At 31.0% G+C, this 27,832-nt stretch overlaps 2 protein-coding genes across 4 annotated transcripts in view; one reads left to right on the top strand and one right to left on the bottom strand.

Moving 5' to 3' along the window:
* Nucleotides 1-889: 889 nt before the first annotated feature.
* LOC145255749 (CDK-activating kinase assembly factor MAT1-like) lies at nucleotides 890-27,319 on the top strand. 2 transcript variants are annotated; one of them, XM_080114394.1, is made up of 8 exons: nucleotides 897-1,081; nucleotides 7,047-7,199; nucleotides 16,255-16,328; nucleotides 18,090-18,193; nucleotides 19,386-19,526; nucleotides 20,690-20,818; nucleotides 22,435-22,559; nucleotides 27,075-27,319. In XM_080114394.1, exons 1-8 carry the CDS (start codon nucleotides 993-995, stop codon nucleotides 27,184-27,186), a joined length of 927 nt encoding a protein of 308 aa, XP_079970520.1. In that variant the 5' UTR covers nucleotides 897-992; the 3' UTR covers nucleotides 27,187-27,319. The 2 variants fall into 2 exon arrangements, with proteins under 2 accessions (XP_079970521.1, XP_079970520.1); XM_080114395.1 differs by lacking the exon at nucleotides 7,047-7,199 and having other exon boundaries at nucleotides 890-1,081.
* The window catches only part of LOC145255748 (uncharacterized), a 50,613-nt gene continuing 50,047 nt past the window's right edge, over nucleotides 27,267-27,832 (bottom strand). For both annotated transcript variants that reach the window (XR_013863899.1, XM_080114393.1), the window contains one exon: nucleotides 27,267-27,493. Coding sequence is in view for 1 of the 2 variants with exons in the window: in XM_080114393.1 (XP_079970519.1) it covers nucleotides 27,287-27,493 (207 nt within the window). In the remaining variant the exon portion in view is untranslated. The remainder of the gene's footprint in view (nucleotides 27,494-27,832) is intronic.

Raw genomic sequence — 27,832 nt, 5'->3', positions numbered from 1 at the left:
AACCATTTCTTAAAAATTGTGGACTTTTAACATTTGTCATGCGCATGCGTTAGAGATTTTGATTTCATTGTGCATGCCTTTTGTGGTTATAGTTAAGAAGATAATCCGACGGTGATAAGTAAGATATGGTATCTTCTGATTAATGATTACCTTCCTGTCATGAAGTCCCCCTTTCCTCATGCTAGAATGGCTTTCTTGCCCGATTGAATATGTCTAATTATTCAGCAAGGACAGTAGAAACAGGAAATTAAAAAGAGCAGACAATTTTGACTATCACCGCCTTTGTTTTTGTCCTTAAAACGCTAGCCCGTTAGAAACGTCTGGCTCGGAAATCGGTGATAATTTTACATCAAATTGGTTATCTTTACGATTGCTGTTTCCATTAGCTTCTTCCGGTTACTCCTTCGTTTATAATTGATTTTTTTTACGGTCTTTTTGTGATTAAATTCTTAGGTGAAAGTACAGAATAAGTAAAGGAACCCCCTCCATCTGTTAAGAAGGACTTTTCTAAATAAAAACGTTATTATTTAGAGAAAAAAACAAAAACAAAAAAAAAAAACAAACAAACTTAATATAGAGAAGGCAACCGGAAATGAAGTGGGAACAGTAATCGTAAAGATAACTTAAATTTCTTTGCGAAACAGATCTCCAATATTTGACTTTTACGTCCAAGGAAAGAACATAAAATCTCATTTTTCGAGGATAGGGGCGAATAAATTAGTATAGGGACTTCATATACACATTAACCAATTCTTTTCCCAGCTAAACTGTAAAATTCAAATAAATTCGCCCTTTATTTCGTTAAACACGATTAATTTAACACATTTTCAGATAAACAAACATTGAAATTGTGCGGGGGTGGAAATGCGATGCGGATATCCATGGATACGAACATTTCACCACCACATCGTTGCTAGCTTTGTTAGCTTGAAATTGATAACAAGATAATCACGTTTTTCATTTTTGTTTCGAAAGAAAAAACATTAAATAAAATGGATGAACAAGGTTGTCCACGATGTAAGACCACTAAATACCGAAATCCATCATTAAAACTGATGGTCAATGTTTGTGGGCATTCATTGTAAGTATCGGGCATCTTATTAAACGTGATTTTATAAGTCAGAAATCAAATGTACTTATCTTTAAAAAAACTTTTTTTTTTTTCGAAAAATAAACTTTTATGTTTCGGATTTTTATATTTTTAATAATGAGGATTAATGTGTTATGTGGACTATTATTATAATCTTGGGTGTTTTATTCATGTTTCAACCGATGTAACCTCCGACCTTCTTCAAGTGTCTGGGAACCTTCTGTATAAAATTGAAACTAAAGCATTTATTTCATCTACGATTGTAGATTGTTTTCGTCCTGTCAGTCATGATTGAATAGAATTGTTGATTATTTCAGGAATATCTTATTCTTAATAATTTTTTTCTTGAACCTTCAACCTCCATATAAGACTGTTACGCTCCTCCTAGCCACGTGTCATTGGTTGAAGAAATGAAAACAATCTATCGGGATTTAATTAAACGGTTCACTTGAAATCTCATACAGGTAGGTACGTGAAAGAAAAATTCAAAGTTAACATATCTCAAAATGAAACAGCTCAGCAGAAAGAGTATGCAGAGAGCATTCTAATGATACTTGAACCACCTCTGTAGGACAAATAATAAGAAAGTTACAACAATTCTAAAGCTGAAATTTGAGGCTAATTTTTGACAATAGAATCAATGGATTTCCTTAACAAAGTTGTGACCGATATCAAGATTTTTCACAGTTATTTTGTCATAACTTTCTTATTTCTTGTCCGATTTCAAAAAGACAAATATCACTGGAGAGCTTATTGAATGGAGAACAAGAAAAATATATTTTGAAAGTTTATTAATGAATTATTTACAAGATTAAGAGGTGAAGGGGGATGCTGGGGCGGAAGATGTAGTCAATTACTTAAGGCAATATTATCCCCGCATATGAAGTCTGCTGCTAATGCTGATTTTTTATGTCAAAATAAACTGCAGAAACACCAATAAATATAATTTTTTTTTTTACATTTCTCATAAACTTTTAGCATATAAATTAAAATTTCGGGTTTGTATTACTACTGTACACATATATTCGAAAAAGTTGTCAAAAAAACAAATATATAACAAATAAATGTTATCAAAGGCAAGATAAGTTACTTTTCTACCTAACTGGATATATTTTTCGTGTTTTTATTCAGCTCGAATACAGTGTTTATCGATGTATTGGAAAATTCAAAATGGCGCCCGACACTCTCTTTAACACGGTAAGTTCAAGAAAAGATGTTATAAATAATAAACTAGACAAAATACTGTTAGAAATTCGCTCATTATATGTTACCGTGATATAAGTTGGCATATATTCGGTGTTTTTTTAATAGTATTTTGTCTAGTTTATTATTTATAACACCTTTTCCCAAACTTACCGTGTTTAAGAGAGAGTGGCCGCCATTTTAAATTTTCCAATACAACGGTAAACACTGCATGTTTTTCGAGCTGAATAAACATGTTACATTGAATAAAAGCAAAAAATGTATCCAGTTTTGTAGAAAAGTAACTTATCTTGCCTTTGATAATATTTATTTGTTATATATTTGTTTTTGACAACTTTTTCGAATGTGTACAGTAATACAAACCCAAAATTTCTTTTAAATTATTAAAACTTTTAGAATTTAAAGTTTGCAAAATGTGCATAATAAAAAATATATTCATAAAAGTTTTATTTTTTAATTTTAAAAATAACTCTTGTATTTGTTTTAATTGTAAATTTGTTTATTAGTTTATTATAGAAAAAAAAGCAAAGTAACAAAATGGAAGAAAAAAAAAAGCAGCTCGATAAAATGATAAAATAGAAAAAAATACATTTTGCCGGGGAGAAATGTTTTGGTTAAAAGAAAAATAATTTAAATCCTAAAAGTTCATTATGCTGAAATAAATTTTAATAATTTAAAAGAATTTTTTTAGCCAGCCGTAGTTTGGCGTCATTGCCGTTGTTGGAAAATATTTGTAAACAAAGTGCGTAGGTTAACGATATGGCGTTAGTGAAATTTTGAAAATTTTCGTAACGGCTTCACATTTTAGGTAAACTCAAAACCAATGAAGGTAAAGTCATATAGGCTTCATATTTCGCACAAATAAGGTTTAATATCTATATTAACGAATATATATAGTTTCAAAACTATTATAACTTACCTTCAGGTCTAATAATAATGATTTAAATGACACAAAACTTCACTTCAAAATTTTTTACACTTCTACTGAACGTATGGAAATAATTCAAATACCAGCATGTAGCGAAACATGTGTGCTACCTCATAAGTATCCCTGCGGTGTAGTTAAACCCCCGGATATAGGTGGTAGGGGCAAATTTATGACACATACCTCAGTGCACAGAATTACGGCTTACTCAAGTTACCAATGCCACTTAACCCTCGCAAAAGCCTTGGCATTTTCACATACCTAATACAGGTTCTCCAGTTTGGAAAACATATACACGAAGAAGGTCGGATATCATCTCGGTCGGAATGTTGTATAACAATCAAAATTAGGATAGTAGCCCAATACTCCAAACTTTGTTTGATGTTTTTAACAGTGTAAAATAAAAATACAAATTTATCTGCTTCAGTATTTAATATTATCATCATATTCGGTTTATAGTTTGTTTTACATCCTGGCATCTGTTAAGACGGCTTTTAGAAATGGACCTCCAAACTAACCTATCTCTCACCAGGTCTATCCCTCTTTATTAACTCCATTCTTATCACTTTCTCTAATTTTTTTCCTTGGCTTTCCTGAACCTGTTACCTCAAATGTTCTATTCTTTCAATGTGACCATACTAACAAAGTCTCCTGTTCTGCGCACATCATCCTGTACAGTCTGAGTTTAATCTTCTCTTGCGGACATAAGATCTAAGCCATTCTTTAAGACTCACATTACACATCGATTATATGATTTATACGATTCATATATCATTTTTGGTTCTAGTGCACTTATTGATCCGCACGCTATTTTTAAATAGTATTTTCAAGTTTAATTAAAGTTTTATGATATCTGTTTTTTATTAAATTGTAAGGTTTAAGTACAGAATAGGTACAAAATACCCTCCCTCCCCATGTTAAGAATGGCTTTCTAAATAATATTATTTAAGCACGGATCAATAAGTGCACTCATTTTCTCTCCATGCAACACATATTCTCAACCCTCATTGATCAGGTTTCACTTCCATACATTATTATACATGCCTGATAGATTATTCCATTGCTTAACAGAGATAATGCTCTCCTGGCAGTAGTTCTCTGAACTTCATCCAATTATGTTAGCAGCAGCTCTATCATGTGCTCCAATGGTATCACCAAGGCAACAAAAATTCTCAGCAACTTCAATAGTGTCACCATCCAAATATACTTTCTCCACATCTGTTCTCATCTGTCACCATTGTCTTACACTTTTTGTATACAAACTGATTATCATGCAACTTACCGATAATTTGACTGCATTTAGTTGCACAAGACCTCTTTCCTGGATTTCTTTTTAGTAAAAAAAAAAAACCCAAAATAAACAAACAAACAAACAAAAAAATAACGCGTAAAAAACGACAACAAAAATAAAACAAACAAACAAAACAAAACAACAGTTATATCAAGTTTCATCATATATGTAAAACACTGAAATAAAAACTCTACCAGAAATGTAGTTGCCATCTTTATAAACAAATTGGGGAAAAAGCCAAAGGGCACATGACTTAAATTCATAATTTTTTTTTTTTAGATAAAGGACAAAGAACCATTATTATTATTATTCTTGGTGCTTATGCATCTATGTTACCGCACTATTTTTTAACTAGGATTTTCGAGTTAAATTCAATTTTTACGATATTTTTGATTATGCAGAAAATGAAAGTACAGAATAGTTACAAAACACTCCCCTCTCCATGTTTAGAATTAAATAATAACGTTATTATTTCAGTGTGGGAACATTGATGCATTATTTTTTGTTAAGAGTAAGAAAAACAATATTATATAACACCATTTTTATTGGTTGAAATGAACTCCAAGTTGTAAAACAATTTTTGATATTATTTTTCTATTATATTATCTTATTAATATTAACTTGGAAAATGATGTAAATAATATATTATACATTTATTAATTTCAATTTACTTGACAATAGCTCTGTTTGACCTGAAAGTTCTTTCATTAAGTTGATTTAATTCCTGAAATACTTTCGGTATAAAATTTTGACATAACCAGCATTATCTTCAAAGTTCTGTTATTACCTGTCCATTTATACTCTACTTTAGCATTTTCATTTGATTTTCTAAATCTTTTATGTATATATATGAGGGCATTCCAAAAATAATGCCTCCTATTTTTTTTCTGCCCAAATGGATCAGTAGGGAATGCAAATTGCATTGTTATCATCACTGAACTCATGCATTAATAACCTGAAATTTTAATCTCTTTGTTGACTGTGTTAGACTCTAAGGAAGCAATTCCTGAAATGAACGTATGTCAGAAGAGTCACTGAATTTCTGGAAAAAATGCATTGAGAATGGTGATGACTATGTAAAAAAAAAAATAGATTCTGGAGCATATAAGGCCGCTCTTTTAATGTTACTTTTGAGTTAAAAAAAAAAAAAAGGCTTTACTTTTGGAACTACTCTTGTATATATATAACTAGCATTTCAGCCCAGCGTTGCCCGGGTGTTTGGAGGTGTGTGTTGAGCAAAAAAAAAAAAAAAGGTGGTAGTAGGAAGGCAGGCTTGAACCCGAACCGTGAAGGAGGAAAAGAACGGGAAAAACATGACGTCTTTGCTGTTACGACCACCGCCAAACCGGAAGTGACGTAGGTTTAAATTAAGACTAGACAATTGAAAAGAGGGGATGACTTTCGAAAATATCGGCGAAAAAAGCAACCCCTTCCTGTTGAAAAGTGCCCAATTGAGGGTGAAGAAATTAATGTTTTTAGGCAATTTTTCGGTATTTGTCATCTGAAGGGTCGAGCTTCAAAATGATGCTGATCTTGTGAAAATCCACTGCCTCTGTCAAAAGTTTTAAGCAGACATGCAAACATACATACATACATTTATATATAGGTAGCTCAAATTTTCGACCCAAACCGATTAAAAAGCTTGTCCTATCTAAAATTTCAAATGTTTAGACCGGAAATTGTCTGAGTAATTTGGTAGAGACTGCAGAGGTCAAATTTTTTAAAACTTTGACCCCTATTATGATCCCTTAACATTTATTGTTTTAGGCTCAAATCAAGTTATTAAGTTAGATCCATGTCCAAGGAACCTATATCTAAAATTTCAAGTGTTTATACCCAAAATTGGCGGAGGAGTTTGGTAGAGTTCTCAAAGGTGAAATCATTGAACTTTGACCCCTTAACAGCCAAATTTCTGGCCGAAAACAGATTACAAAGATTTTCCCAAATCTCAGTACTCTGTATATCAAATTTCGAGTCTGTAGACTGAAAATTGAGTTATTGCATAAGGAAATGTACACAGACACGCAGACAGACAAACACGTTCACTTTTATAGATATATAGATTATATGGTGTTCAATTAAATATACGTGTATATATATATGTATATATATATATATATATATATATATATATATAATTTAATGGTGTTCTAATTTACTAATTATAATTATTGGTTCTGATATTGTATTTTATTCTATACTAGGTCTACTCAATAGGCCATTGTTGCCCAACATCTTGCTTATCAGTGTTTTTCTCTGTCTATAATTTTTACTTTGTTGCACAAGGTTAGATGGTCTCCAATAGTATTCTGAATAATCCAAATAATCAATTTTTATTAAAAAGTTTTGAAACCTAAAATTCTTTCTCGTTAATACAATTCATGATTTTATGAAATTATCCCCGTTTAATTTTTTTTTTTTTTTTTTTCTTATTTGAACATGTTACAATTCTAACGATGAAAGTTATTTGAAGAAAGATACATTTCCAACAAATGCTTATTTTGTTTAGTTTTAACATAAATATTTTTTAATGGCAGATGTGAGAGCTGCGTGGATTTGTTATTCATTCGTGGCTCAAATGCTTGTCCAGAATGTGGCACAGCATTGCGAAGAAACAATTTCCGACTTCAGTTATTTGAAGATGCCTCTGTCGAGAAAGAAGTTGATATCAGAAAGAAAATTTTGAAAGAGTAAGTTGCATTGCTTTCAGTAATTATTGCATTTTTATATTCACAAATTGTATGCAGCTACTATTCGCTTAAAAACAGTTGCATGTTGGAGATTATAAGAGTTGCATAACTAATGATTTATCGTTTCCTCTTTTTTTGCATAAAATTTTATTATTATTATAACATTTTATTTACTTAAATGTTATTTTTACATGGATATTTGCTTTTCTCTTTTGTGTGTCTTTTGTAGTTCATTAATTCCTTAATTCTTTTTTGTTTACTCAAAAGTAACAATTATTCATTTTTCGCCCTTCTCGTCCACATGATGATCCATCGTCAGTTGGGCTAGACAATGACAACACTTTTTAACATGCATATAAAAGAAAAAACGTTCATTGAATGTTTAATATTAAGTTCCTTATTATTATTATAGAGTTAATTATTTGAAAACCTAGATATGTCAGGGATAGGAAAGAGAAGAAAGACAAGACAAAGGAGAGGTTTTAACAGAAAATAAAGTTAAAAATCTTGTAAAAAGAAGGCAAAACAAAAATTAATAAATTAAAGCAGTTATAACAAAGAATAAATTAATTTTAAAAATGTTTAAGTAAAAAAATCACTCATGGCATCAAGTACAGGAATTGTAATTTAAATTTATGACTTGAATTGTGATTCAAATTTATGACTTGAATTGTGATTCAAATTTATGACTTGGTAAAAATATATTTTCTTAAAATAAATCAATATTTTTATTAAATTAAATCTTTATCAGTGTTTTGACTTTGTTATTACATCCTAAATTGTAAGGTAAATTAAAAACTACACATCTAACAATCATATAGAATGATGTCATTTGAAAAGCGAATTTGGGAAACTAAAAATGTACATAAGTTCAACTTGTATGAATTTTGCCCCTATATATATATATATATATACATATATACAAATATTATGTAGCCAATAATGTTTGTATTCTATTCATTCATCGAGCACTTTTTGATAAACACAGGAGTTTCAGTGGACTTACATTACATCTAGGAAACTAAAACTATGCAACAATTATATATATATATATATATATATATATATATATATATATATATACTAGCATGGGTGCCCGGCATTGCCTGAGTGTTTGGAGGTGTGTGTTGAACAAAAAAAAAAAAAGTGGTAGTAGGAAGGCAGGCTCGAACCCATACCATGAAAAAGGAAAAGAACGGGAAAAAAATGTGACATCTTTGCTGTTACAACCACCGCCAAACCGGAAGTGACATAGGTTTTAATTAAGGCTAGACAATCGAAAAGAGGAGATAACTTTTGAAAATATCAGTGAAAAAAGTGACCCCTCCCTGTAGAAAAGTGCCCAGTTGAGTGTAAAGAAATTAATGCTTTTAGCCAATTTTTCGTTATTTGTTGTCTGAAGGGTCGAGCTTCAAAACGATACTGATCTTGTAAAAATCCGTCGCCTCTGTCAAAATGAAAGGGCCAAAAAATAGCAGGAGAAGGGAAAATATTACGGAGTTAGAAAGAGAAACTGAAAGGGATAAATAATGAACAGGAGTGTGTCAAACAAGTGTCAATAGAGGGCAGCAGTAAAATAAATTGCACGTGCTAAAGCAGCCATACATCGCCTAGAAGTTCCGTTGTGTCCAGCTACTGTGGTAGTGGTAGATAGAGCAAAGATACGTCCAGTTTAAAAGAAGGTGGATACATATGTCCAATAAATTTAAGATAAGATCTTTTATATAAATGAAATGAATAATGACTATTATTCATAATTAGTAGGATAGATAATTATTATATTTACTATTATTACTAATAGGATAAAAGATAAATAACTATTATTATTATTATTACTAACTAGCCTGACTGCCTGGCGTTGCGCAGGTGTTTGGAGGTGTATTGAGCAAAAAAAATAAATAAATAAAGAAGTGGTAGTAGGAAGGCAGGCTCGAACCTGTACCGCAAAGGAGGAAAAGAATGTGAAAAAAAAAAAGTGACGTCTTTGCCGTTGCATGCATTGCCAAACTGGAAGTGGCAAAGGTTTAAATTAAGGCTAGTCAATCGAAAAGAGGGTATGACTTTTGAAAATATCGGTGAAAAAAGCGACCCCTCCCTGTAGAAAAGTGACCAGTTGAGGGTGAAGGAATTAATGTTTTTAGCCAATTTTTTTATATTTGTCATCTGAAGGGTCAAGCTTCAAAACATACCAATCTTGTGAAAATCCGTTGCCTCTGTTAAAAGTTTTAGGCAGACATACAAGCAAACATACATATATACATACATTTAAACAGACGTGAGATTTATATTATAGACTAGCGTGGGTGCCCGGTGTTGCTCGGGTGTTTGTAGGTGTAAAAAAAAAAAAAGTGGTAGTAAGCTGGAAGGCTCAAACCCGTGACACGAAGGCGTAAAAGAAAGTGAAAGAAGACCTGACATCTTACTGCTATGCCATCATGACATGATTGGTAGTGTAAAGTGTTCAAATTAATCGTAGTCAATCAAAAAGATGACTTGCAGAAATGGCATTGCTTTTAAACCTCTCACGAAGTACGTTTTTAATGTGGGGGGGGGGGGGAAGCAGCTAGGCCAAAAATGGGAGCACTCTGGCAGTGTCAAAATAAATAGTAATTGTCTCATTATGAAGAGTTTCATCTATATTGACTAAGGCCCAATAGCAGAACAGATACTACCCGGACGAAGGCCAGGAGCTGGCAGTTGCGTTCGATGAGTTTCACTTTATTAATACGGAAAAGACAAACAGTTGACACAACAAGACAGCGGGAATTTTTTAAAACTCGATTAAAAAAAAAAAGATAGAGACAATATCCATTTGCGAATCTGAGATATTACGATCTAGGAAGTATAAGAAAACTTCTCCCGGAAGCAAACTGACGTGAGAACCCCAACACAAAGTTCCTTTCATGGACATACACAAACATGCACGCCCATTTTGCGTTTTATATATTAGACTAGCCTGGGTGCCTAGTGTTGCCCAGGTGTTTGTAGGTGTGTATTGAGCAAAAAAAGAAAAAACCCATGACGTGAAAGCGAAAAAGAAAGTGGAGGTGTGTGTAAGGGTGTTGGTTGAGCAAAAAAAGAAAAGAAGGAAAATTGAGAGTGTAAAAAAAAAAAAAACAGGAGTATTAAGCAGGCCAGAGAAAAAGCGTGAAAAAAAAAAAACTGTCTTACCAATGTGCCTACCGTGATTGTGACGTCACAAGGGGTCAAAATAACGCCTTTTCTGTGACGTCGTGGGCGCAAGGGTTGCACAAAATCTCAGCAAAAAAAAAACGACCTTCCCTGTAGAAAACTGCCTGGTTGAGGGTGAAGGAATGAATGTTTTTGGCTAATTTTTCGATATTTGCTGTTCGAATGTAGGAAGGACTACTAATCGTTGAGAATGCCAACAGCCCCAAATGTGAAAAAATGAAGAAAGCTCTAATTAAAGAAATGAAGGGAATTAATTTAAACATTGAAATTAAATCTAACTTAAAAATTGTAAATTTCCTAGATGTTACTTTAAACCTAGCAAAAAATTCATACAAACCATATGCGAAAAACGGTTCAAATTAATCATATATTCAACCATCCATAGCACATCATTAACCACATCCTCAAATCCATAAAAAACAGAATCAGTATCAACTCTTCCACACGGGAAATCTTTAATAAGCACAAAACCTTCTACCAAGCAGCCTTAAAAAACAGTGTATATACCAATACCACTATCAACTACATTGAACCAAACCCCCTAAATAATAATAATAATAATAATAGAGACAGAACTAGGAAAATAAATATTTTAAAACTAATCAATAAAATCGTGTAATTAATTTTTTAACATTTTGAGAATGTGTTCAATTTCACTTTTACATAACATTCTGATGTGCTAAGAATATATTTACAAAATGAAACCAAATTTTTATGATTTTTTGTATCTTTTTTTGATGATATGGACAAACTTATGTCAGATTATATTCACCTTATGAATTGATTAATTCAATTTTTGTGAGTGAGGCATAAAAAATGAAAATTTAGGCCATAGTTGAAATTATGCACATATAATGCTATTAAATAATCTATTTCTAAACATTTCGTTTTAACATCTAATTTCTTTATTATTATCTCTTAAACATCTTCAAAAACTTTTTTACAATTTTGTATTTAAAACTGTTTTCATTGAAACCTACGTCCATTTTTTTCATTGAAACCTGTTTAAACGTCTTTTTATTTAATTGAAAAGTTGCAAAATGCAAAGTTTCATCCTGATTAGATAAACAGTTTTTTTGTTGCATAACTTTAGGAATCGTTCATATAATATGGAGTATTAAAACCAAGATAAAACTTTGGCCCATCCTCACATATTGAGATAGATAGATGCAATTTCACAACTGTTCTTGTGTATTTTAAGAATTGTGTGTTTTTTTAAATAAATTTAATTTATTAGAAAAAGAGGCAATATTTTTTTTCACATGTAAACTTAGATTTTGTTGCTGTTCCACTCTTTATTGAATTTTTTAAAAAATTTCATTGTTTTTTGTCTTCAGAACAAATGTAGAAAAATGTTAAATATTCTTTTGAAAACATTGGCCAGTGTTTACAAGTTCTATGAATATAACTGAACACAAATTTGAAAAAAAACAAAACGAAGAGACTTTATTCTTGAACATACAAACACAACAAAAAGAAAAAATATGGTTGACCTATCGAGTCACAAGCAGACGAGAAGCGCAAATAACTTAAACATATTTTGGGTTATTGTTCCTGTCCATTAACTATATCAATAATGGATGCTTCTTCGTTATAATAGCAAAATTCTAAAATCGAAATATTGAGTTTCAAGTAAAACCAATTGTATTTACTTAATTGTCATGTTGTAGTAATGAACATATCCAAAAATTATTAAAAAAACAATAAGATAGAAAATTAATTATTAATGAAAACAGTTTTCAAAAACAATTAGCGAAAATTGAATTTTGCTAAATTAGCTTAAGATTTTCAAAGTTTTCAGAAAATAATTACCTCCCTTGTCACAATTCACATTCTCCAGTTGGTTATAGTCAGCTAACATACTTTCTAACTTCCAGTGTTGTGCTACTGGAAATGGCAACAAGGCAAATCAGTTCCTTCACTTTTTTTCTCTAATGCCTAAATCTCCCTTGTGAATGCACTCTTTTTTTATTACGTTTTTCCGATCTTTCTTTTTTTATTTAATAATCATTAAAAGGTTTTTCAGTCTTATTGTAATTAAGAATTATTGAAATTATTTTTATTTTTTTGATTATTGAAAACACTTTTGTGCTCTTTTTTTTGAAGACTTATTGAAGACAGTTTTTAAAATATTTTTTTTTTAACTATTTTGGGTATTTCATATGTATTGGATACAATTTTTATGATGTTTGAAATTTTGTCATTTTGATTTCAGTTATTTCATTTTTATACTTACATAAACATATTTATTATATAGATTCAAATAAAAAACCTCTTTTAAAAATAAAAAAAACTTAATTTTTATAATTTCATAAATATATTTTTTATAAAATGTCAAAGAAAATAAAAATTTATTTTTTTAATTTTGTTATTAAAAATGCAAGTAAAGACTAATTGGGTTATTTTTATCTTTTTATAATTTTGTTAATTTTTATTTTTTTTATAATTTTGTTAATTTTTATTTTTTTTATAATTTTGTTAATTTTTATTTTTTTATGATTTTGTTAATTTTTATCTTTTTATAATTTTGTTAATTTTTATTCTTTTTATAATTTTGTTAATTTTTATTTTTTTATAATTTTGTTAATTTTTATTTTTTATAATTTTGTTAATTTTTATTTTTTTATAATTTTGTTAATTTTTATCTTTTTATAATTTTGTTAATTTTTATTTTTTTATAATTTTGTTAATTTTTATTGTATACTTTTCAATAATGTCTTTTCTTATATTTTATTTCAATAAATCGCTTCACAATAGAAATACTGATGAATAATAAAAGTGAAGGAACTGATTTGCCTTGTTATCGCTCTTGGTAGCGCTGCGCTGGAAGTTAGAAGTATGTTAGCTGACAATTACCCTCCAGTTTCTTTTTTTAGCAAAACTCAATTTTTGTTAATTTTCTTCAAAAACTATTTCATTAATAATTGATTTTCTATGTTATTGTTTCTCATAAGTTTTGGATATGTTCATTATTGCGACAGGGCAATTAGTTTTATTTGAAATTCAAAATATTGAATTTTGCAATTATAACGAAGAAGCGTTGACTAATGTAATACTGATGCAAATTAATTTCTTCTGCAAAAACTTGTAAAATGCGTAAATTGAATGACAAAAAATTTGTTGTCTTTAGAAGTTTGGAGATGAAGATTGATAATTCATTTGGATTATTTGGACTACTATAATCTCCTACTGTTTTCTGGTGAAACAAGAGCAGTCTACTCTTGGAGATTAAATAAAGAATACATAAGTTCGGTACAGATTCTCAAGACGCACTTGGTGATGGTCAGGATTTATATCAGCTGAAACATTGTGAGAATATAAAAAGAGTAGCATGAATAATCCAAAACTTTATTTACTCTGAGAACCATTTTAGCACAATATGACGAGTTAAGATTTATTTATTCTGAACAGCTTTTTGAATATGTGGCACTAAAAAGCCATTTGTAACATTTAAATAAGGAATTGTTTCAATTCCGCTAGATGGCCCATAATTTTTCTATTGACAGAAGCAACAGTCTATGAGAGACTTGCTTCTGTCAATAGACACAGTATAAGTAATTGACTCAATAGGTAGTGATATCTCTCTCTCTGCAGTAGTGACAGTGACAAGGATGTTGATCATTTCTTTTTTTCTCATTGCTGTTGAAAGTAAAGAAAGCAATTAAAAGGAACAACAAATAATTCTAGTATTTACTGTTTACAATAATTTACAGTGAGCACGTCTAGATGAACTGCATCCTCAGATGAAGTACTGTTGTCATGCCTGGATAGGTACTGCTCAGAGTTCTCTTTCCTGTTTTGACATAGTACAAAAATCCATTTCACAATTTAATGGGGATGATCTTGTCTCTACAGCCTTTTCTACACAAAAGAATGTTTGCTAGTCTTTCTATTGTATCCTTGTATTTATAGTAGATGCTCAGATGCACTTCAATCACTGATACCCTCCTATAAAACATTTACAAGAACTAGTCTAGCTATAATCACAACAAAGAACTTTCTCTTTCTCTCTCCTTACCAAAAAATCAACAAAACTTCCATGAAAAAAGTTTCTTTCTCCTCTGTGAAACAAGTACCATGAGTCTATTTCTCAAGTAACTACAACATGATTATCTTGAAGTGTAATATGAAATGAAGAAACTTTTACATAATAATGATGAGCCATCGTCTTGGATAATCAAATCCTCTTACGTAATCTTCAGCTCATTCACCCATTGTTTTTGATCGTCTTGTGGAGGCGAGTAAAAGCGATTAATACAACTAACAATCTCTTTAACTCTTATACTTGAGTGGCCCACATATCTTAATAAGTGATGATGCATCAGTAAAAAAAAATCTTTAAACCAAAACCGTGTGTGTGTGTGTGCATGTGTGTGTGTGTGTGCGTGAGGGAGGGGGGGGGGTGAGATTGGCATCTCCAAAAAAACGCCTGTTTGCTTGAATGTCATACACCAAAGAGAAGAAATAGATTTCATTTCTTTGCCGTGACATAGCTTCCGGTACATATTTACTTTTTAATGCTTTAAACACTTTTCTACAACCACCATTAATGAAAATGTTTAGAGAATCCAACAAGTATAGATTTATAATTACAGCAATTTCTTCCCTTCTACCATTAAATATACTACACTAATAAATTTTTCGGGCATTTGTTATTGTTAAGTTATTAACTTTTTCTCAAATAAAGATAGTAAATCAAATGTTTATATCATACTAGTATACATTTTACATAAAAAATAGCATAAAAAATTATGCTTCGTCTCTGTTTGCACTAATGTTCATATAAAATAATATTTCAGTAAGTGAAATTAAAAAATAAGAGACAATATATCTCAAACTAAAAAAATTTAAAGAAAGAAAAAATATTTGTGTGAACACTAGCTGTGCATAATTTTCTTTCCGTGGGTTTTGTATATTATGTGCATATATTTTCAGTACTTACTTTCAACAAGCTGTTTAAAGCTGATTTCAGAGTTAAATGTATTTGATGTCGATTTCACAATTTCTAGGGATTTAAAAAAAAAATATTTTTTCACTTTTTTGTTTCGTTTTACTTCAATTGAATTTCTAAAAATCTAGAGGCCTCTTTTCTGAACTAACACTTGATCTCTATTTGAGATACAAAGATTTTTTAATATTTCATTAATGCTCTCCCTTACATCTCAAACAGTGAGTTAGTAAAAAAATTAGGAACATAATTTTTCTCTCTCCAAGGACCATTTAAGTATGTTATAATATGTCTTTCTTTTGGTCTCTTGGTCTTACTGGATTCCAGGTTAATAATTCATCTAGTCTTGTGGAATAACCAGCTTCATGCTGTTACATGAGATAACATCATTTGGAGAAAGTGCACCATTCCTCATAAAAGCCAATGTGGGTAAGCTATACCAAGGAGATACCACAAATACTATTCTGAATTTTAGTCAGCATTTACTCAATACCTAATCCAATCAGCATCCAAGGATAGTTTCTAGTAGACATTCGTTCTCTCATCTCTCAAATAGGCATTCAAGTTCTCTTCGATATATATGTAATTGTATATATGCTAATAAAATATATTTTGTTTAGTAATCATGTTTTTACTGAATTCCGTAAACAATTTTTATGGTATTCATTGTGAAGTGATTTGTGAAATGCAAAAATAAAATGGTTAAAAACGATTCTATAGGGATCAACAATATTGAATTGTTACAAGGGAGATAATTTTTGAATACGAAAGAGTTCTCTCCCTTCAAATATAAAGATATTGAAAAGTGTTAGGCGACTTATATATATCCACCTAACAGTATTAAAATAGCAGAGGACTTTTTTTTTTTTGCTTAAAATATTTGATTGTAAACTAATAAAATTATTTTCTTTCAAGTTTCAACCGAAGAGAAACAGATTTCGATACATTAACAGATTACAACGACTATTTGGAAATGGTTGAAACAATTGGTAAGTTTATGCCATCTTGATTGTCTTCTCAAATTATATAAAATAACTCGTAGAATACTCGTCTCAGTTTTAAAGTTTAATGTTTTTTCTTTATATTTATATTATGGGTATGGTATGGTTTCAGTGGCATCCACCTAAATGATAATAAATAACATGTCCATGTTGTTGCCCAAAATTCATATTTCAAAATTCATAATGATCCATTCATTAGTTTAGAGGATTGTCTTGTACATTATATATATATATATATATATATATATATATATATATATATATATATATATATGAATGAAGAATAGTTTAATGTGACCCGTTATACAATAAGAAAATGAAAAAGCTAATAACAAGTTAGTTTTTTTTTTTTTTAACATATACAAACTTTTTGAAGTTCCTCACATATCCACAATTGAGTATAGTACAAAATTATTTTTACTTTTCCAAATAGAAAAGTGTTTTTTAATGTCAGTGTGACAAATAAATTCAATTTTATTTGTATAGAAGATTTGTACATAAGTTATCACTTATCATCAAAAAAATGAAATCGTCCAATTAACAAAGATGATGACTGGTGATTAATCTGATGGTGCTAAGACAAAAAATTCTGACTTATTTTAAAATGAATTATTCCAAAATTAAATTATGTTACCTGTTGACTAAAGCTATACAATTTGAAAAAGTACATTCATTTTCTTGACTTGAAGAATATTTAGATGACGATTATCTTTGCGATAGAAGACGATATTGTTTTAAAAAGAATTAAATTTCTACAATTTTAAATAAATAAAAAAAAATAAACTTCTTTATTTGATTTTTTTTATTCAAGAATATATAGCTGTTAATGACAATTATTTTTATCAAAGATGGTTACCTTTTTCTTAATACTATTGACTCTGGCAGACATTTATTATTTCCAAAAGTAGAAAACACCATGGAATTTTCATGAGATCTTACTGGTATATATTTATTGTTAAAGTACCTGGCTTTACTGAGTTGCAAGTTTGTAAAAATAAATATAGGATTTAAATACCATTAAAATCTTGCAGGTTTTTATGGTGGTAGGTGGGATGAAGAGTACACACATAAGTCATTTATTTGAGTGAGAATACTTCTATGATAATTATTTAAATCATTTGTCTCTTATCATTCACTCTTTATTTACATTAATCGCCTTTTATGACACAATCTAGTGTGCACAGTGACAAACAAACAAGATTCACAGAGGTTTATTAGTATATAAATTGATTTTTGTTTGGAAAGGTTTTTCATGATGTTATGGGTACTTCTGAATTTACTGACTGGTGGTTTCCATAAAGTTTCTTGATTGTGCTTGGCCACTGATGGGAATAACCGAAAGTGATTGATCACGAAACGTTAAACCGCTACGAGAAAATTATAATGATAAACAGGAAAAACATGGAAATACAATAAATAAAATTACAAACATGTATCTAGTCCTAACCCCTAACTCGGAACCTAAACCTGAAGCTACACAATTAAAATTAATTTTATATTTCTTCTAATTTATAAAAAGTAGCTTTCATAGATTCATATCAGCTAAAAACAGAGCACATTTATTAAAAATTGAGGAATGCTTGACTGACATTTTCTGGTTATTTCCATCAGCTGCCGAGCGATCCCGTAAACTTTGTAGAAACCGTGCGTCAGTAAATACAGAAGCACCATGTTATGTAATCGAATGCATTGTAATAATGTTAAATCACAATTAAAGAAACTTGTTTCTTTTTTATGTTTTTCTTCCAGTGTATAATCTTAGTAATGATATAGATGTTGAATCAACAAAGAAAAAAATTGAAAACTACCGCAAAGATAATAAGGATCTAATTATGAAAAATAGATCTAAAGTGGTGAGTTTTTTTTGTTCGTTTTATCTTATTAATTGAGGTAACTTTTGTTATCATCATTATTAACATTTTTTGATCATTCCTGGAGAAGGTGTAAGATACTATGTCACCCCCTTGACCACTGCCGACCACAACGCTTGTGTGCCGTGGTTTTCTTTTCCATTATCTTCTTGCTCTCATCCTGGTCATATTGTTTTAGCACAAGTACTGGTTTACAAAAACATACAAAAAAGCAACAAAAACTGATAAGAGAAAGCAAAAACTTTGATACATTGCGTATAAATCAGTTGTACTCTGAGTGCATGTGATCTCATCAGCATAGAAAAATGATGCTCAAATGTTGATACCTATCGAGGCATCTTTGTTATTTGGTTGATCAGTTCATCTCCTCTACTAAAGATCTGTCTAATCTAGTCTGAGATACAAACTGTCGCAAACTGCCATAAACTAACTCTGACTTTTAAATATATAAACTTACAAATCCTAAACATTTCGTTTTTGTCCAAATGCAAAATAACTCACCCTCTTTACTACTCCCAGATGACTTCCACTCCTGTTTCTGATCGCCTTTGTGTGTGTTGGTAAATCATTTTATCCTATTGCCTGTGATCCTGGCTAGGAAGAAGATACAGTCTATAATATCATACTGCCCCCCTCCCCTTTAATTCCCCCTTTCTTTTGTCCCTGGCTAGGAATGATCACTTATGATCCAGTTAGTGGAGAAACCGTCACAACAGCTAAGCTTTTGGCCTTCTTCAGGGCCTATTCTGTCACTCTAAATGTCCATCTGTTGTCTGTAGATCTTGAAAGTTGACCTGCTCCTCTATGTTTAGCTATTCGCCTGGTAATGATGATGTTGATATTTATATCTGATTTTAATAAATGTATATGTATAAGAGATTAATTCATTGAGTTTTTCTAAATTTCAGTTTCTTCCAGCTATATTAGAAGCGAAACTTGAATGACGATTGAATAGACAACAACAACAACAACAAAAAAACAAAAAAACAAGTAATATAGCGTCATGAGTATAGTAAAAAAAAAAAACAGAAATATTTTTCATTCACTCCCGAGCAACGTCGGATGTTCCTGCTAGTTATTAAATAAACTTCTGAGCAGTTTCTATTGTAAAAACTAGATTTTTTAAAAATTTCTTTATGTATTCAAATTTTGATTGCAGTATTTCTACTTTTAGAGTCATGATGAAGAATATCTAAGTCGTCTTCTTGAAGAGGAAACTCACAATGCCGAACAACGTCTGCAAGAAACTTTAGAGGAAGAACGGAAAGTGAAGAATTTAAAAAAGAAAAACAAAGAATTACTTTTAGATGAACTTGTGAGTGAAATTTGTCCCATTTTGAATTTTTATTTCAAATTTCAAACGATTTGCAGAAAAAAAAACAAAAAAAAATACTGATTTCTCAATAAATTTTTTTTTTTACTAATTGTTAGGATAATAGAACTAGCGATCGAAGGGAGCTAATTCCTTTTCTGTTTAATGCAGAGTTACCTCCCTCCGTTTATCATTGTTAATGCTAGTTCTTGTGTGGAGCAATACAGACACTGGCAAGCGCCATAATAGAGAAGACTTTGAATCCAAGTAAATGTAAATAAATATTACTTCTGTCTGTGAAAGTCCTGACACATAAACTGAGATAATATTGGACTAAATCTGATGTAATCTGTTTCATTCTATGTGTTGCATCCTTGTAAATAAATGTCAAATGTTAGTCGCATGCATATTTGTCTTCGGGCTTAATCTTATGCAAAGCATTAATAGATATGATATGCTGACACCCCCATTCATAACAACTACTGAATTATCACATTTTCTTTTCAGTAAAACAATTTTATAGCCTTGGTGGGCAATCACCTAGGCATGGTATATTGATAAAAGCACTGATCCTCATCACCTCATTAAGTTGACGTCAAGAAAGAAAATTTTGCCCAGTTAACAAAATGACTTCTAAATAAACCTGACCAGAGATAAGTTTAGAAGTTGATTTATAAAACCTATCCAAAACATGCAAGCATGTAAAACTGATGTTAAACCAAATATGGCTATGGCATACCAAGACTTAAAGCTGCTTGAGGATAAGAGTTAATGAAATGGATTGATTCTCAGTTAAATGATGAAGAATTTTACGGGAGGATAAAAAAATAAATGAATAGAAAGAACAAAACTTTACATATGATGACTGTTTATGACAAGTATTTATTGACATTGCATTTTAAGATGACTATGTTGTAATCTGTAGGGAAGCAGTATTATGATAATTAAATTTGATCCAGAGTCCAATATTAATCAAGCAAGGTTTCCAAAATTTCAATTTCTTAAGATCACTTAAGCATAAGTCTTCTAGAATTAAAATCTTAGGATTATTAAAAATAAGGATTCTAGAGCCACACATGAGAGTGTGTGCGTTTAAGTGTTTGTATAAAATGCTTTCATAATGTGTGTATATGTGCGTGTTTATAAAATGATTTTCTTTCTTTCAGATGTGTTCAGATCTTCCTGCTCACATGATTCTTGCGACCCATAAAGAATTGACACAATCCATTTCCAAAGATTCACAAACCTCTACTACAAAAGCACCAGCAACTAAGTTTTCGACAGGAATCAAAATTGTAAGCCACTTTCTCCTGATTTTTAATTTTCTACAATTGTTGGTGTCGACAAGTTTTGTTTAGAGGAACTATTTCATTCGTATTGATTTCTTGTGTTTATTATAGTTTGATTATTTATTTTCCATCTTTTCTCTTTTAACTTAATACATACAGTATTGTGACACACTTCTCTCATTTGTAATTATTTCATACACATCATTATGATTTGACTGACGATTATCTAAAACCCATACCTTGGCTGAGCAACTGACACTATGCAAATTGATTCATTGATATCTGGTTCAAATTTGTTGTTGCAGTGTAGAGTTCAAATCAAAGGTTCGCAAACTACTTTTCTTATAAAAAGAAAGGCAATCAATTCAGACAAACATCAAAATCACAAAACATTAAGCTTATTGAGTCGCACTTGCTAATCATTTTACAGGTGATTGATTACTTGATAAATGGAAAGAGAGACAGAGAAAGAGGGAATCTATTGAAAGTTAGCTTTTCAGATTATGATTTTAAAAGTTCACATTTGTTTCTTGAACGCTTTAACAAATACTGGACAAAGTCTTTTTCCTAGAATTCTGTCTGTGATTTCTCTTATAGATTTCCATTTTCACTTTATTTAATTTCCAGTCCTACTAACTATTTTAAACTCCTATCTGATAAACTTCCTATCTCCTGAATTAACTGCCAACATTTTCATCAGCCAGTTAACTTACTCGCTTTGAATATGTAACATTAAATGTTCATTAAAATATAAATATATGACAAGTTTTTATATTGGTACAGCTTTTGAACCAGCTTCTTCTGGCCATTTATGTAAACAGCCAGAAGATGCTGAAAGCCAGTTAAAACATTCGAGAAACAGATGACAAATGGACTTGTAAATTAATTCTCAACATTCTTGGCAGGCAATAATTAAAGAAGGAAAATGATTAAACTGAAAATAAATTTTGTAGCTGTACTTCTAACCCTAACCTAATCCAGTTGGTTTTTGCTTCAAAAGCTGCTCACTTCTAAAAATCAGTAAAAGTCATTGTTGCATTGATTATGTTAAAAATCAACACAATTTATTGTGAAAAAAAGTTACATTTTTTTCTTACTTTCATGGAAAATACTAAAGAAAATTCATTTATTTTCTTTGTCAGAAAATAAATCAATTGTCATAACAAAACAAATGTATAGTCTTTTTCTTTATTTTTTCAGCCTTGATTTGATTTTACCAGCAGTTAGTTTTGATTTGGCCTTTTCTGATTGTCTATTTCAAAGTCAGAAAAGCTTGTTTTGTCTAATTCAAAAGCAATTTTTGTTCATTTAAAGTCATAAAACCACAAAAATGCAAATTATACATGTACAAAAACACCTGGATAGGATTTCTTTACGTATTATTTAGTTTGCTTTTTGAATTCTGCAAATACTTTATTATATAACTGTTCTTTAATGTCTTATTTACTGGTATCTGTCCTTCCATAATATCATAGGGGGTTGGATTGAGTACATTTTAGTATAGAATTTGTAGGTTGCATCAAAATCGTTATTTTTCTTAACAAGAATTGAGCATTTGTTTGATCTTGTATGACTAAATATAATAAATGGTTTTATTTTAAAGATTTTTTTTATCGTTACAGGGTCACCAACAAGAATTTTTACCGTTCCCTAAAGAAGAAACGGCTCCTCTTTATGTATTTGAACCAATTATAATAGATATGTGTGGTCCTGCCATGATTTCTGAGGAAACACTTACAAAAGAAGGGTAAGTTCAAATTAAGTTTCTTCTTCTTCATTGCTATTTGATCGACTTGTGTCTTTCATCGTTCTGGAACTCCATACTTTCATTTCTCTTCTTGCCTAATTCTTGATTTTGGCATCCATTGTTTGTCTAGTGGTGACATGGCTGAAACTGTCAGGAAGCTGAAACCAAATTATTAAGAGACTCTTTTTCTTTATTAGAAAAGAAAAAAACATGAACACCAAAATTTTGGGGTAAAACAGATATTTGTTTATTGGGGTCTTGCAACATAGGCTACTTTCTCTCTCTGCAGATCTACTATCAGACCATGTATGGAGTACTGTTGTCATATTTGGTTGAAGAATCTGTGTCGCATTTGAAGGTTCTTGATGAATTGCAGAAACACATCTGTAATTTGATTGACCCCCCCCCCACTTTCTTCTTCACTGCAACCTCTCTCTCACAGACATCATATTGCAGTCTTTTCTACAGATACTATTATGACATGTATTCCTCGGAATTGTCTGATCTATTCCCTGCTTTCTTTGTTCCAACACATTTGACTTGTTGGCCTAGTGGTCTTCATCAATACCTCATTGTAATACAGCTTCCTATTCCAGTAGCTTTTTTTCAAGGACTGCAAGGTTGTGGAACTCTTTTCCTGCTCACTGTTTTCCTTCTGCCTACAACCTTGGTCTTTTTAAAACTAAGATCAATAGGCATCTTCTGTAATCAGCTTTTGTTCTTGTTATCTCCTTACATCAAGTGGCTTCATCGCTTGTCTCAAGCGATTTTGGAACAGTTTATTTTAATGATCTCTGAACACATATACTCTGAATAATGGAGGTGAAGCTTAGGTAGCGTTTGATATATCCAATGTCTTTGACAAGGTTTGGCATAAAGGTTTTCTAATGAAAATTAATTCAAATGGCATAATCAGATCTTTCTTAGCTCAAAGATCCAGATTATTTTAGATGGCCAGACATTTAAACAGCATCACGTTAATATGAGTGTGCCCCAGGTGGTTGATCATTAGATCTTTATCATTCCTGATTTTCATAAACAACCTCCCTGATACAATTGCATCCGAGATTAGTATATTTGCTGCTGATGCTATACTGTTCTCAACATGTATACAAATTGAACACATATCAAAAGCAATTTCTGAATCCTTAGAAAATGACCCACAGTCTATAGTGGAATCGAGCCAAAAATGTATTTAATGCTACCATTCCTTTAACAATTATTAGAAATCTTACCAATCACCAACTGCCATGACTGACAGCACTGTTCCCGAGAATCCAACATTCAAACTTCTCGGCCTAACATTCACAGGTAACATGAATTGGAATAAATACAGAGCAGATGCTGCAAAGAAGGTAGGTTCCCTCTACCTAGCTAGAAAACTTCTTACATCTGCAAGTATCCTACCTATCTGCAAAACCACCATTTGTCTGTCTGGGCTGGTGGATAGTCCCCAAAAGAAGTTTTTAATCTAATAAGTTCCACACTGTCTATCAAGCTTCAGCCCCTCTCCCATGACCACAATATTTTTACCCTGTGCTTGTTTTACAAATTCTTCAATGTGTTCCAACGAATTTGCTATACTTGTCCCTCTCAACATAAATATCCCTGATCAACCAACAAGCAGCAAAATCCCACCTCTTCACGGTAGAGGTCCTCAGATACAAGAAGACTTTATACTTTAATAGCTTCTTTTCTTGAACCATTTGCCTCCAAAATTCCTTCTTATTTATGCCAACTGTACCAACATGCAGAAATTTAAATGTAACATGAACAAGTATTTTGCTGTACAATTGTCCATTTAGGGTCCAGATTTATAGGAACATCCAATTTCACAGAAGTGTCTTATGTCTATTCAAGTGTCAGTGTGTAATGTTTTAGGGTGAATTGAAGTAAAAAAAAAAAAAAAGTAAAGTTGGAAGTATTTACCTTATTAACATACCATTGTAGAGATTTATTATTTACTAGCAGTTTAGTCCAGCTCATGCTTGGGTTCATAACTTTATGTGCATATATGTATATATATATGATGATTGCAACGTCTTGTCAGACGAGTGCCACTCCCTCAGACATTTAAAATCCATGAGCCCAAATGCCTGAGGGAGTATCTATACAAAGATGATGTTACAGAGTCTTAGCTTTGTACGACAGCTACGTCTCTCTCTCGGTTCAAAATGTTGAGATCCAGCAACAAGCAAGAGCAAGATAGCCAGCAACAAATTAAACTGCAGACCAGCTTAATGCGGGTACTGGTCTCCCGCTTTATGGTTTTTTAAATCAGAGATTTGCTTCTCCTAGAAAGGTTGCCTTCACCACGGCTTACGGGAGCCCTCTCCACCCCAATACACATATACACACACACAAATATATATACACACACACACACACACATATATACACACACACACACACACTCATGAAAGAGTGAAAGAAGGAAGAAATCGATTTTTCATGAATTTTTGTTAATTTTAACTGAAAATGTCTATTTTGCAGATCATCATTATAATTATAATGAAAATGTCTATTTTGCAGATCATTATTTTTATAGCATATAATATAATAAGTGGAAAAATTAATCCTAAAAATGGTAAGACCGCATCTTGGCGAAGATATAAAAAAAAAAACGAATTGCAGGATTGAGGCAGTCCAAAATGACTTACAAGCTATTTTTTGATATTTTAAGAAAAGAAAATGTGAAAACATCTTTTTCTGCAATGAAGCGAATTGGTCAAAAGTTTGAAGTCGAACGCTTGATAAAAGGGAAATCTGGATCTGGTCACTCTAGAGCATCCACTTTGAAGGATGACCACAAGCTTAAATTAACTGTTTGGAAGATGGAAAGAAAACTTATGTTGACCATAGCAAAGAATTCAAAACGGGCTGGAAATTCTCTTTCTAGATATACAATATCTAGACGAATGAAAGAAATGTGATTTTCCTCTAAAAGGTGTGCAAAGAAGCCATTTTTATCTAAAAAGAACATCAATGATAGACAGAGATTTTCCTTATGTTATGGCAAGAAAGATACAGACTGGTTCAGGAATGTTTTCTGGTTAGATGAATCAAGATTTTGACTTGTTAGTAATGCTCCCGAATGGTGCAATCGAAGAACTGGAGAAAGATTTTCCCGAAGTTGCATGAAATCGACAGTTAAACACGGGAATGGAGGGATAATGGTATGGGGAACTTTTACTGCAGCAGGAGCTGGGGAACTTATTAGATTTGAGAAGTCAATCAATGCAAATGAATACATTCGAATATTAGAAACAGAACTGCTACTAAGTTTTCAGAAGCTGAGAATATCTCAGAACATTATTTTTCAACATGATAATGCCACTGCACACACTGCTAAAGTTACAGAAAAATGGTTTTCTGATAATTCAATTAATGTGATATTTTGGCCAGATCAAAGCCCTGATTTAAACCTAATCGAGAATATTTGGTTCATAATATCTCGTGCATTGGCCGGAAGAACTTTTTTGAACAATGACAAACTGTGGGAAGCTGTGCAAAGTGAATGGAATAGCATCTCCTCTTCAGTGTTCCACTTTGGTTGAGAGCATGTCTAAAAGGATTGATCTTTTAAAGAAATCAAAAGGGAATGCTATTCCATCCTAAGCATTTATTAAAGTAAATGTCTTGTTCTGTGTTATTAGTCTTGTTTAAGTTTCCTCATTTAATTGTTCTTTGTTCAATATAGCTTTTAGTGCAATAAAATGTATAATATTAGTTTGGCCCATTTTTTTTTTTTTGCTCACAAGTGTATATTAAAAAGTTTGACTCGTGTCCAGGTAACCTATATATAAAATTTCAAGTGTTTAGACCCAAAATTGGCGGAGGAGTTTGGAAGAGTCTACAAATGTCAACTCTTTCAACTTTAAACTCTTGTCAACCAAATTTTTGCCCCAAAACTGATTAAAATACTTGCTGCATGTCTGAATACCCTTTATGTAAAATTTCAAATGTTTAGACCCAAGATTAACGGAATAGTTTGCTAGAGATCGCAAAAGGTCAAATCTTTTGAACTTTGGCAGCAAAATTTTTGGCCATAAACCGATTAAAAGCTTGCTCTATGTCTAAATACACTTTATATAAAATTTCAAATGTTCAGACCAAAAATTGGCTGAGTAATTTGGTAGAGGTCAATTTTTTTTTAACTTTAACCCCATAACATTTATTGTTTTGGGCTCAAATCCAATTAAAAAGTTTGATCCATGTCCAAGTAACCTACATCTAAAAGTTCAAGTGTTTAGACCCAAAATTGGCAGAGGAGTTTGGTAGAGTTTTCAAAGATCAAATCATTGAACTTTGACCTCTTGATAGCCAAATTTTTGTCCAAAAACTGATTAAAAAGATTTTCCCAAATCTCAAGACCCTTATGTGAAATCTCGAGTCTGTAGACTGAAAATTGACAGAGTAGTTTGGTAGGGAAATGTACACACACACACAGACATTTTCACGTTTTATAGATATAGTTCCCACAATTTAAAATTTATTTTTCATTTTATTTTTCAGTTATTTAAAGTACATTCGATCGGCAACAGCTATGGAACTTGGTGGCGGTTATCGCAACATTGTTGGTTGCCAACGAGCATTACAAGATGCTTTCTGTGGACTTTATCATTAATTTTTTTTTTTTCAAATGTTTGCAATGGGAAAATAACTGTAACAAAAAAATCTTTAAAACAAACAACAAAACAAAATGTCTAAGGCAACAGATTTTTTTATTATTTGGAATAAAATTTATCAGATTTTCTGAATTTTAGACTTTTCATATTTTTAGAAAAACTGAATGGAAGGGGAGCTTTAAAGCTCAAGTTTTTCCCATTTATTATTTCTGGCAAAATGATGGACAAAGCATGGAGATGCATCGGCACGTGTCTTACTTTACTCTGACGAATATGAAGACGTTCGAGAATTTCAGGAAAAAGACGCTGAAAAAAAAAAAAAAAAGATAAAAAGTCAAATAAATCCATATTCTGTAAAAGAAATATAAATTCTTTTCTTTTTTTTTTTTTCAGAATTGTAAAATTTACAAATTAAAATTTTTGCACAGATAATAAATTTAATTAACATCGATATCTGGTTTGATATATAGGATAAGAAGCTTAGAAAATTATTTGATTATAGGATAAGAAGCTTAGAAAATTATTTGATTATAGGATAAGAAGCTGAGAAAATTATTTGATTATAGGATAAGAAGCTGAGAAAATTATTTGATTATCGGATAAGAAGCTGAGAAAATTATTTGATTATCGGATAAGAAGCTGAGA

This window comes from Euprymna scolopes, chromosome 31 (genome assembly GCF_053919585.1).
Source record: "Euprymna scolopes isolate OS-2025 chromosome 31, ASM5391958v1, whole genome shotgun sequence".
NCBI lineage: Eukaryota > Metazoa > Mollusca > Cephalopoda > Sepiida > Sepiolidae > Euprymna > Euprymna scolopes.
Note: the sequence above shows the minus strand (reverse complement) of the source record. Positions and strands in the feature narration are given on the sequence as shown.

Bases quoted from the DNA above. Each gene is read 5' to 3' on its own strand.
- LOC145255749 (XM_080114394.1), top strand. From the start codon at position 993: ATGGATGAACAAGGTTGTCCACGATGTAAGACCACTAAATACCGAAAT. The intron at 1,082-7,046 runs GTAAGTATCGGG...TTTTAATGGCAG, and splicing joins AATGTTTGTGGGCATTCATT to ATGTGAGAGCTGCGTGGATT. The intron at 19,527-20,689 runs GTGAGTGAAATT...TCTTTCTTTCAG, and splicing joins AATTACTTTTAGATGAACTT to ATGTGTTCAGATCTTCCTGC.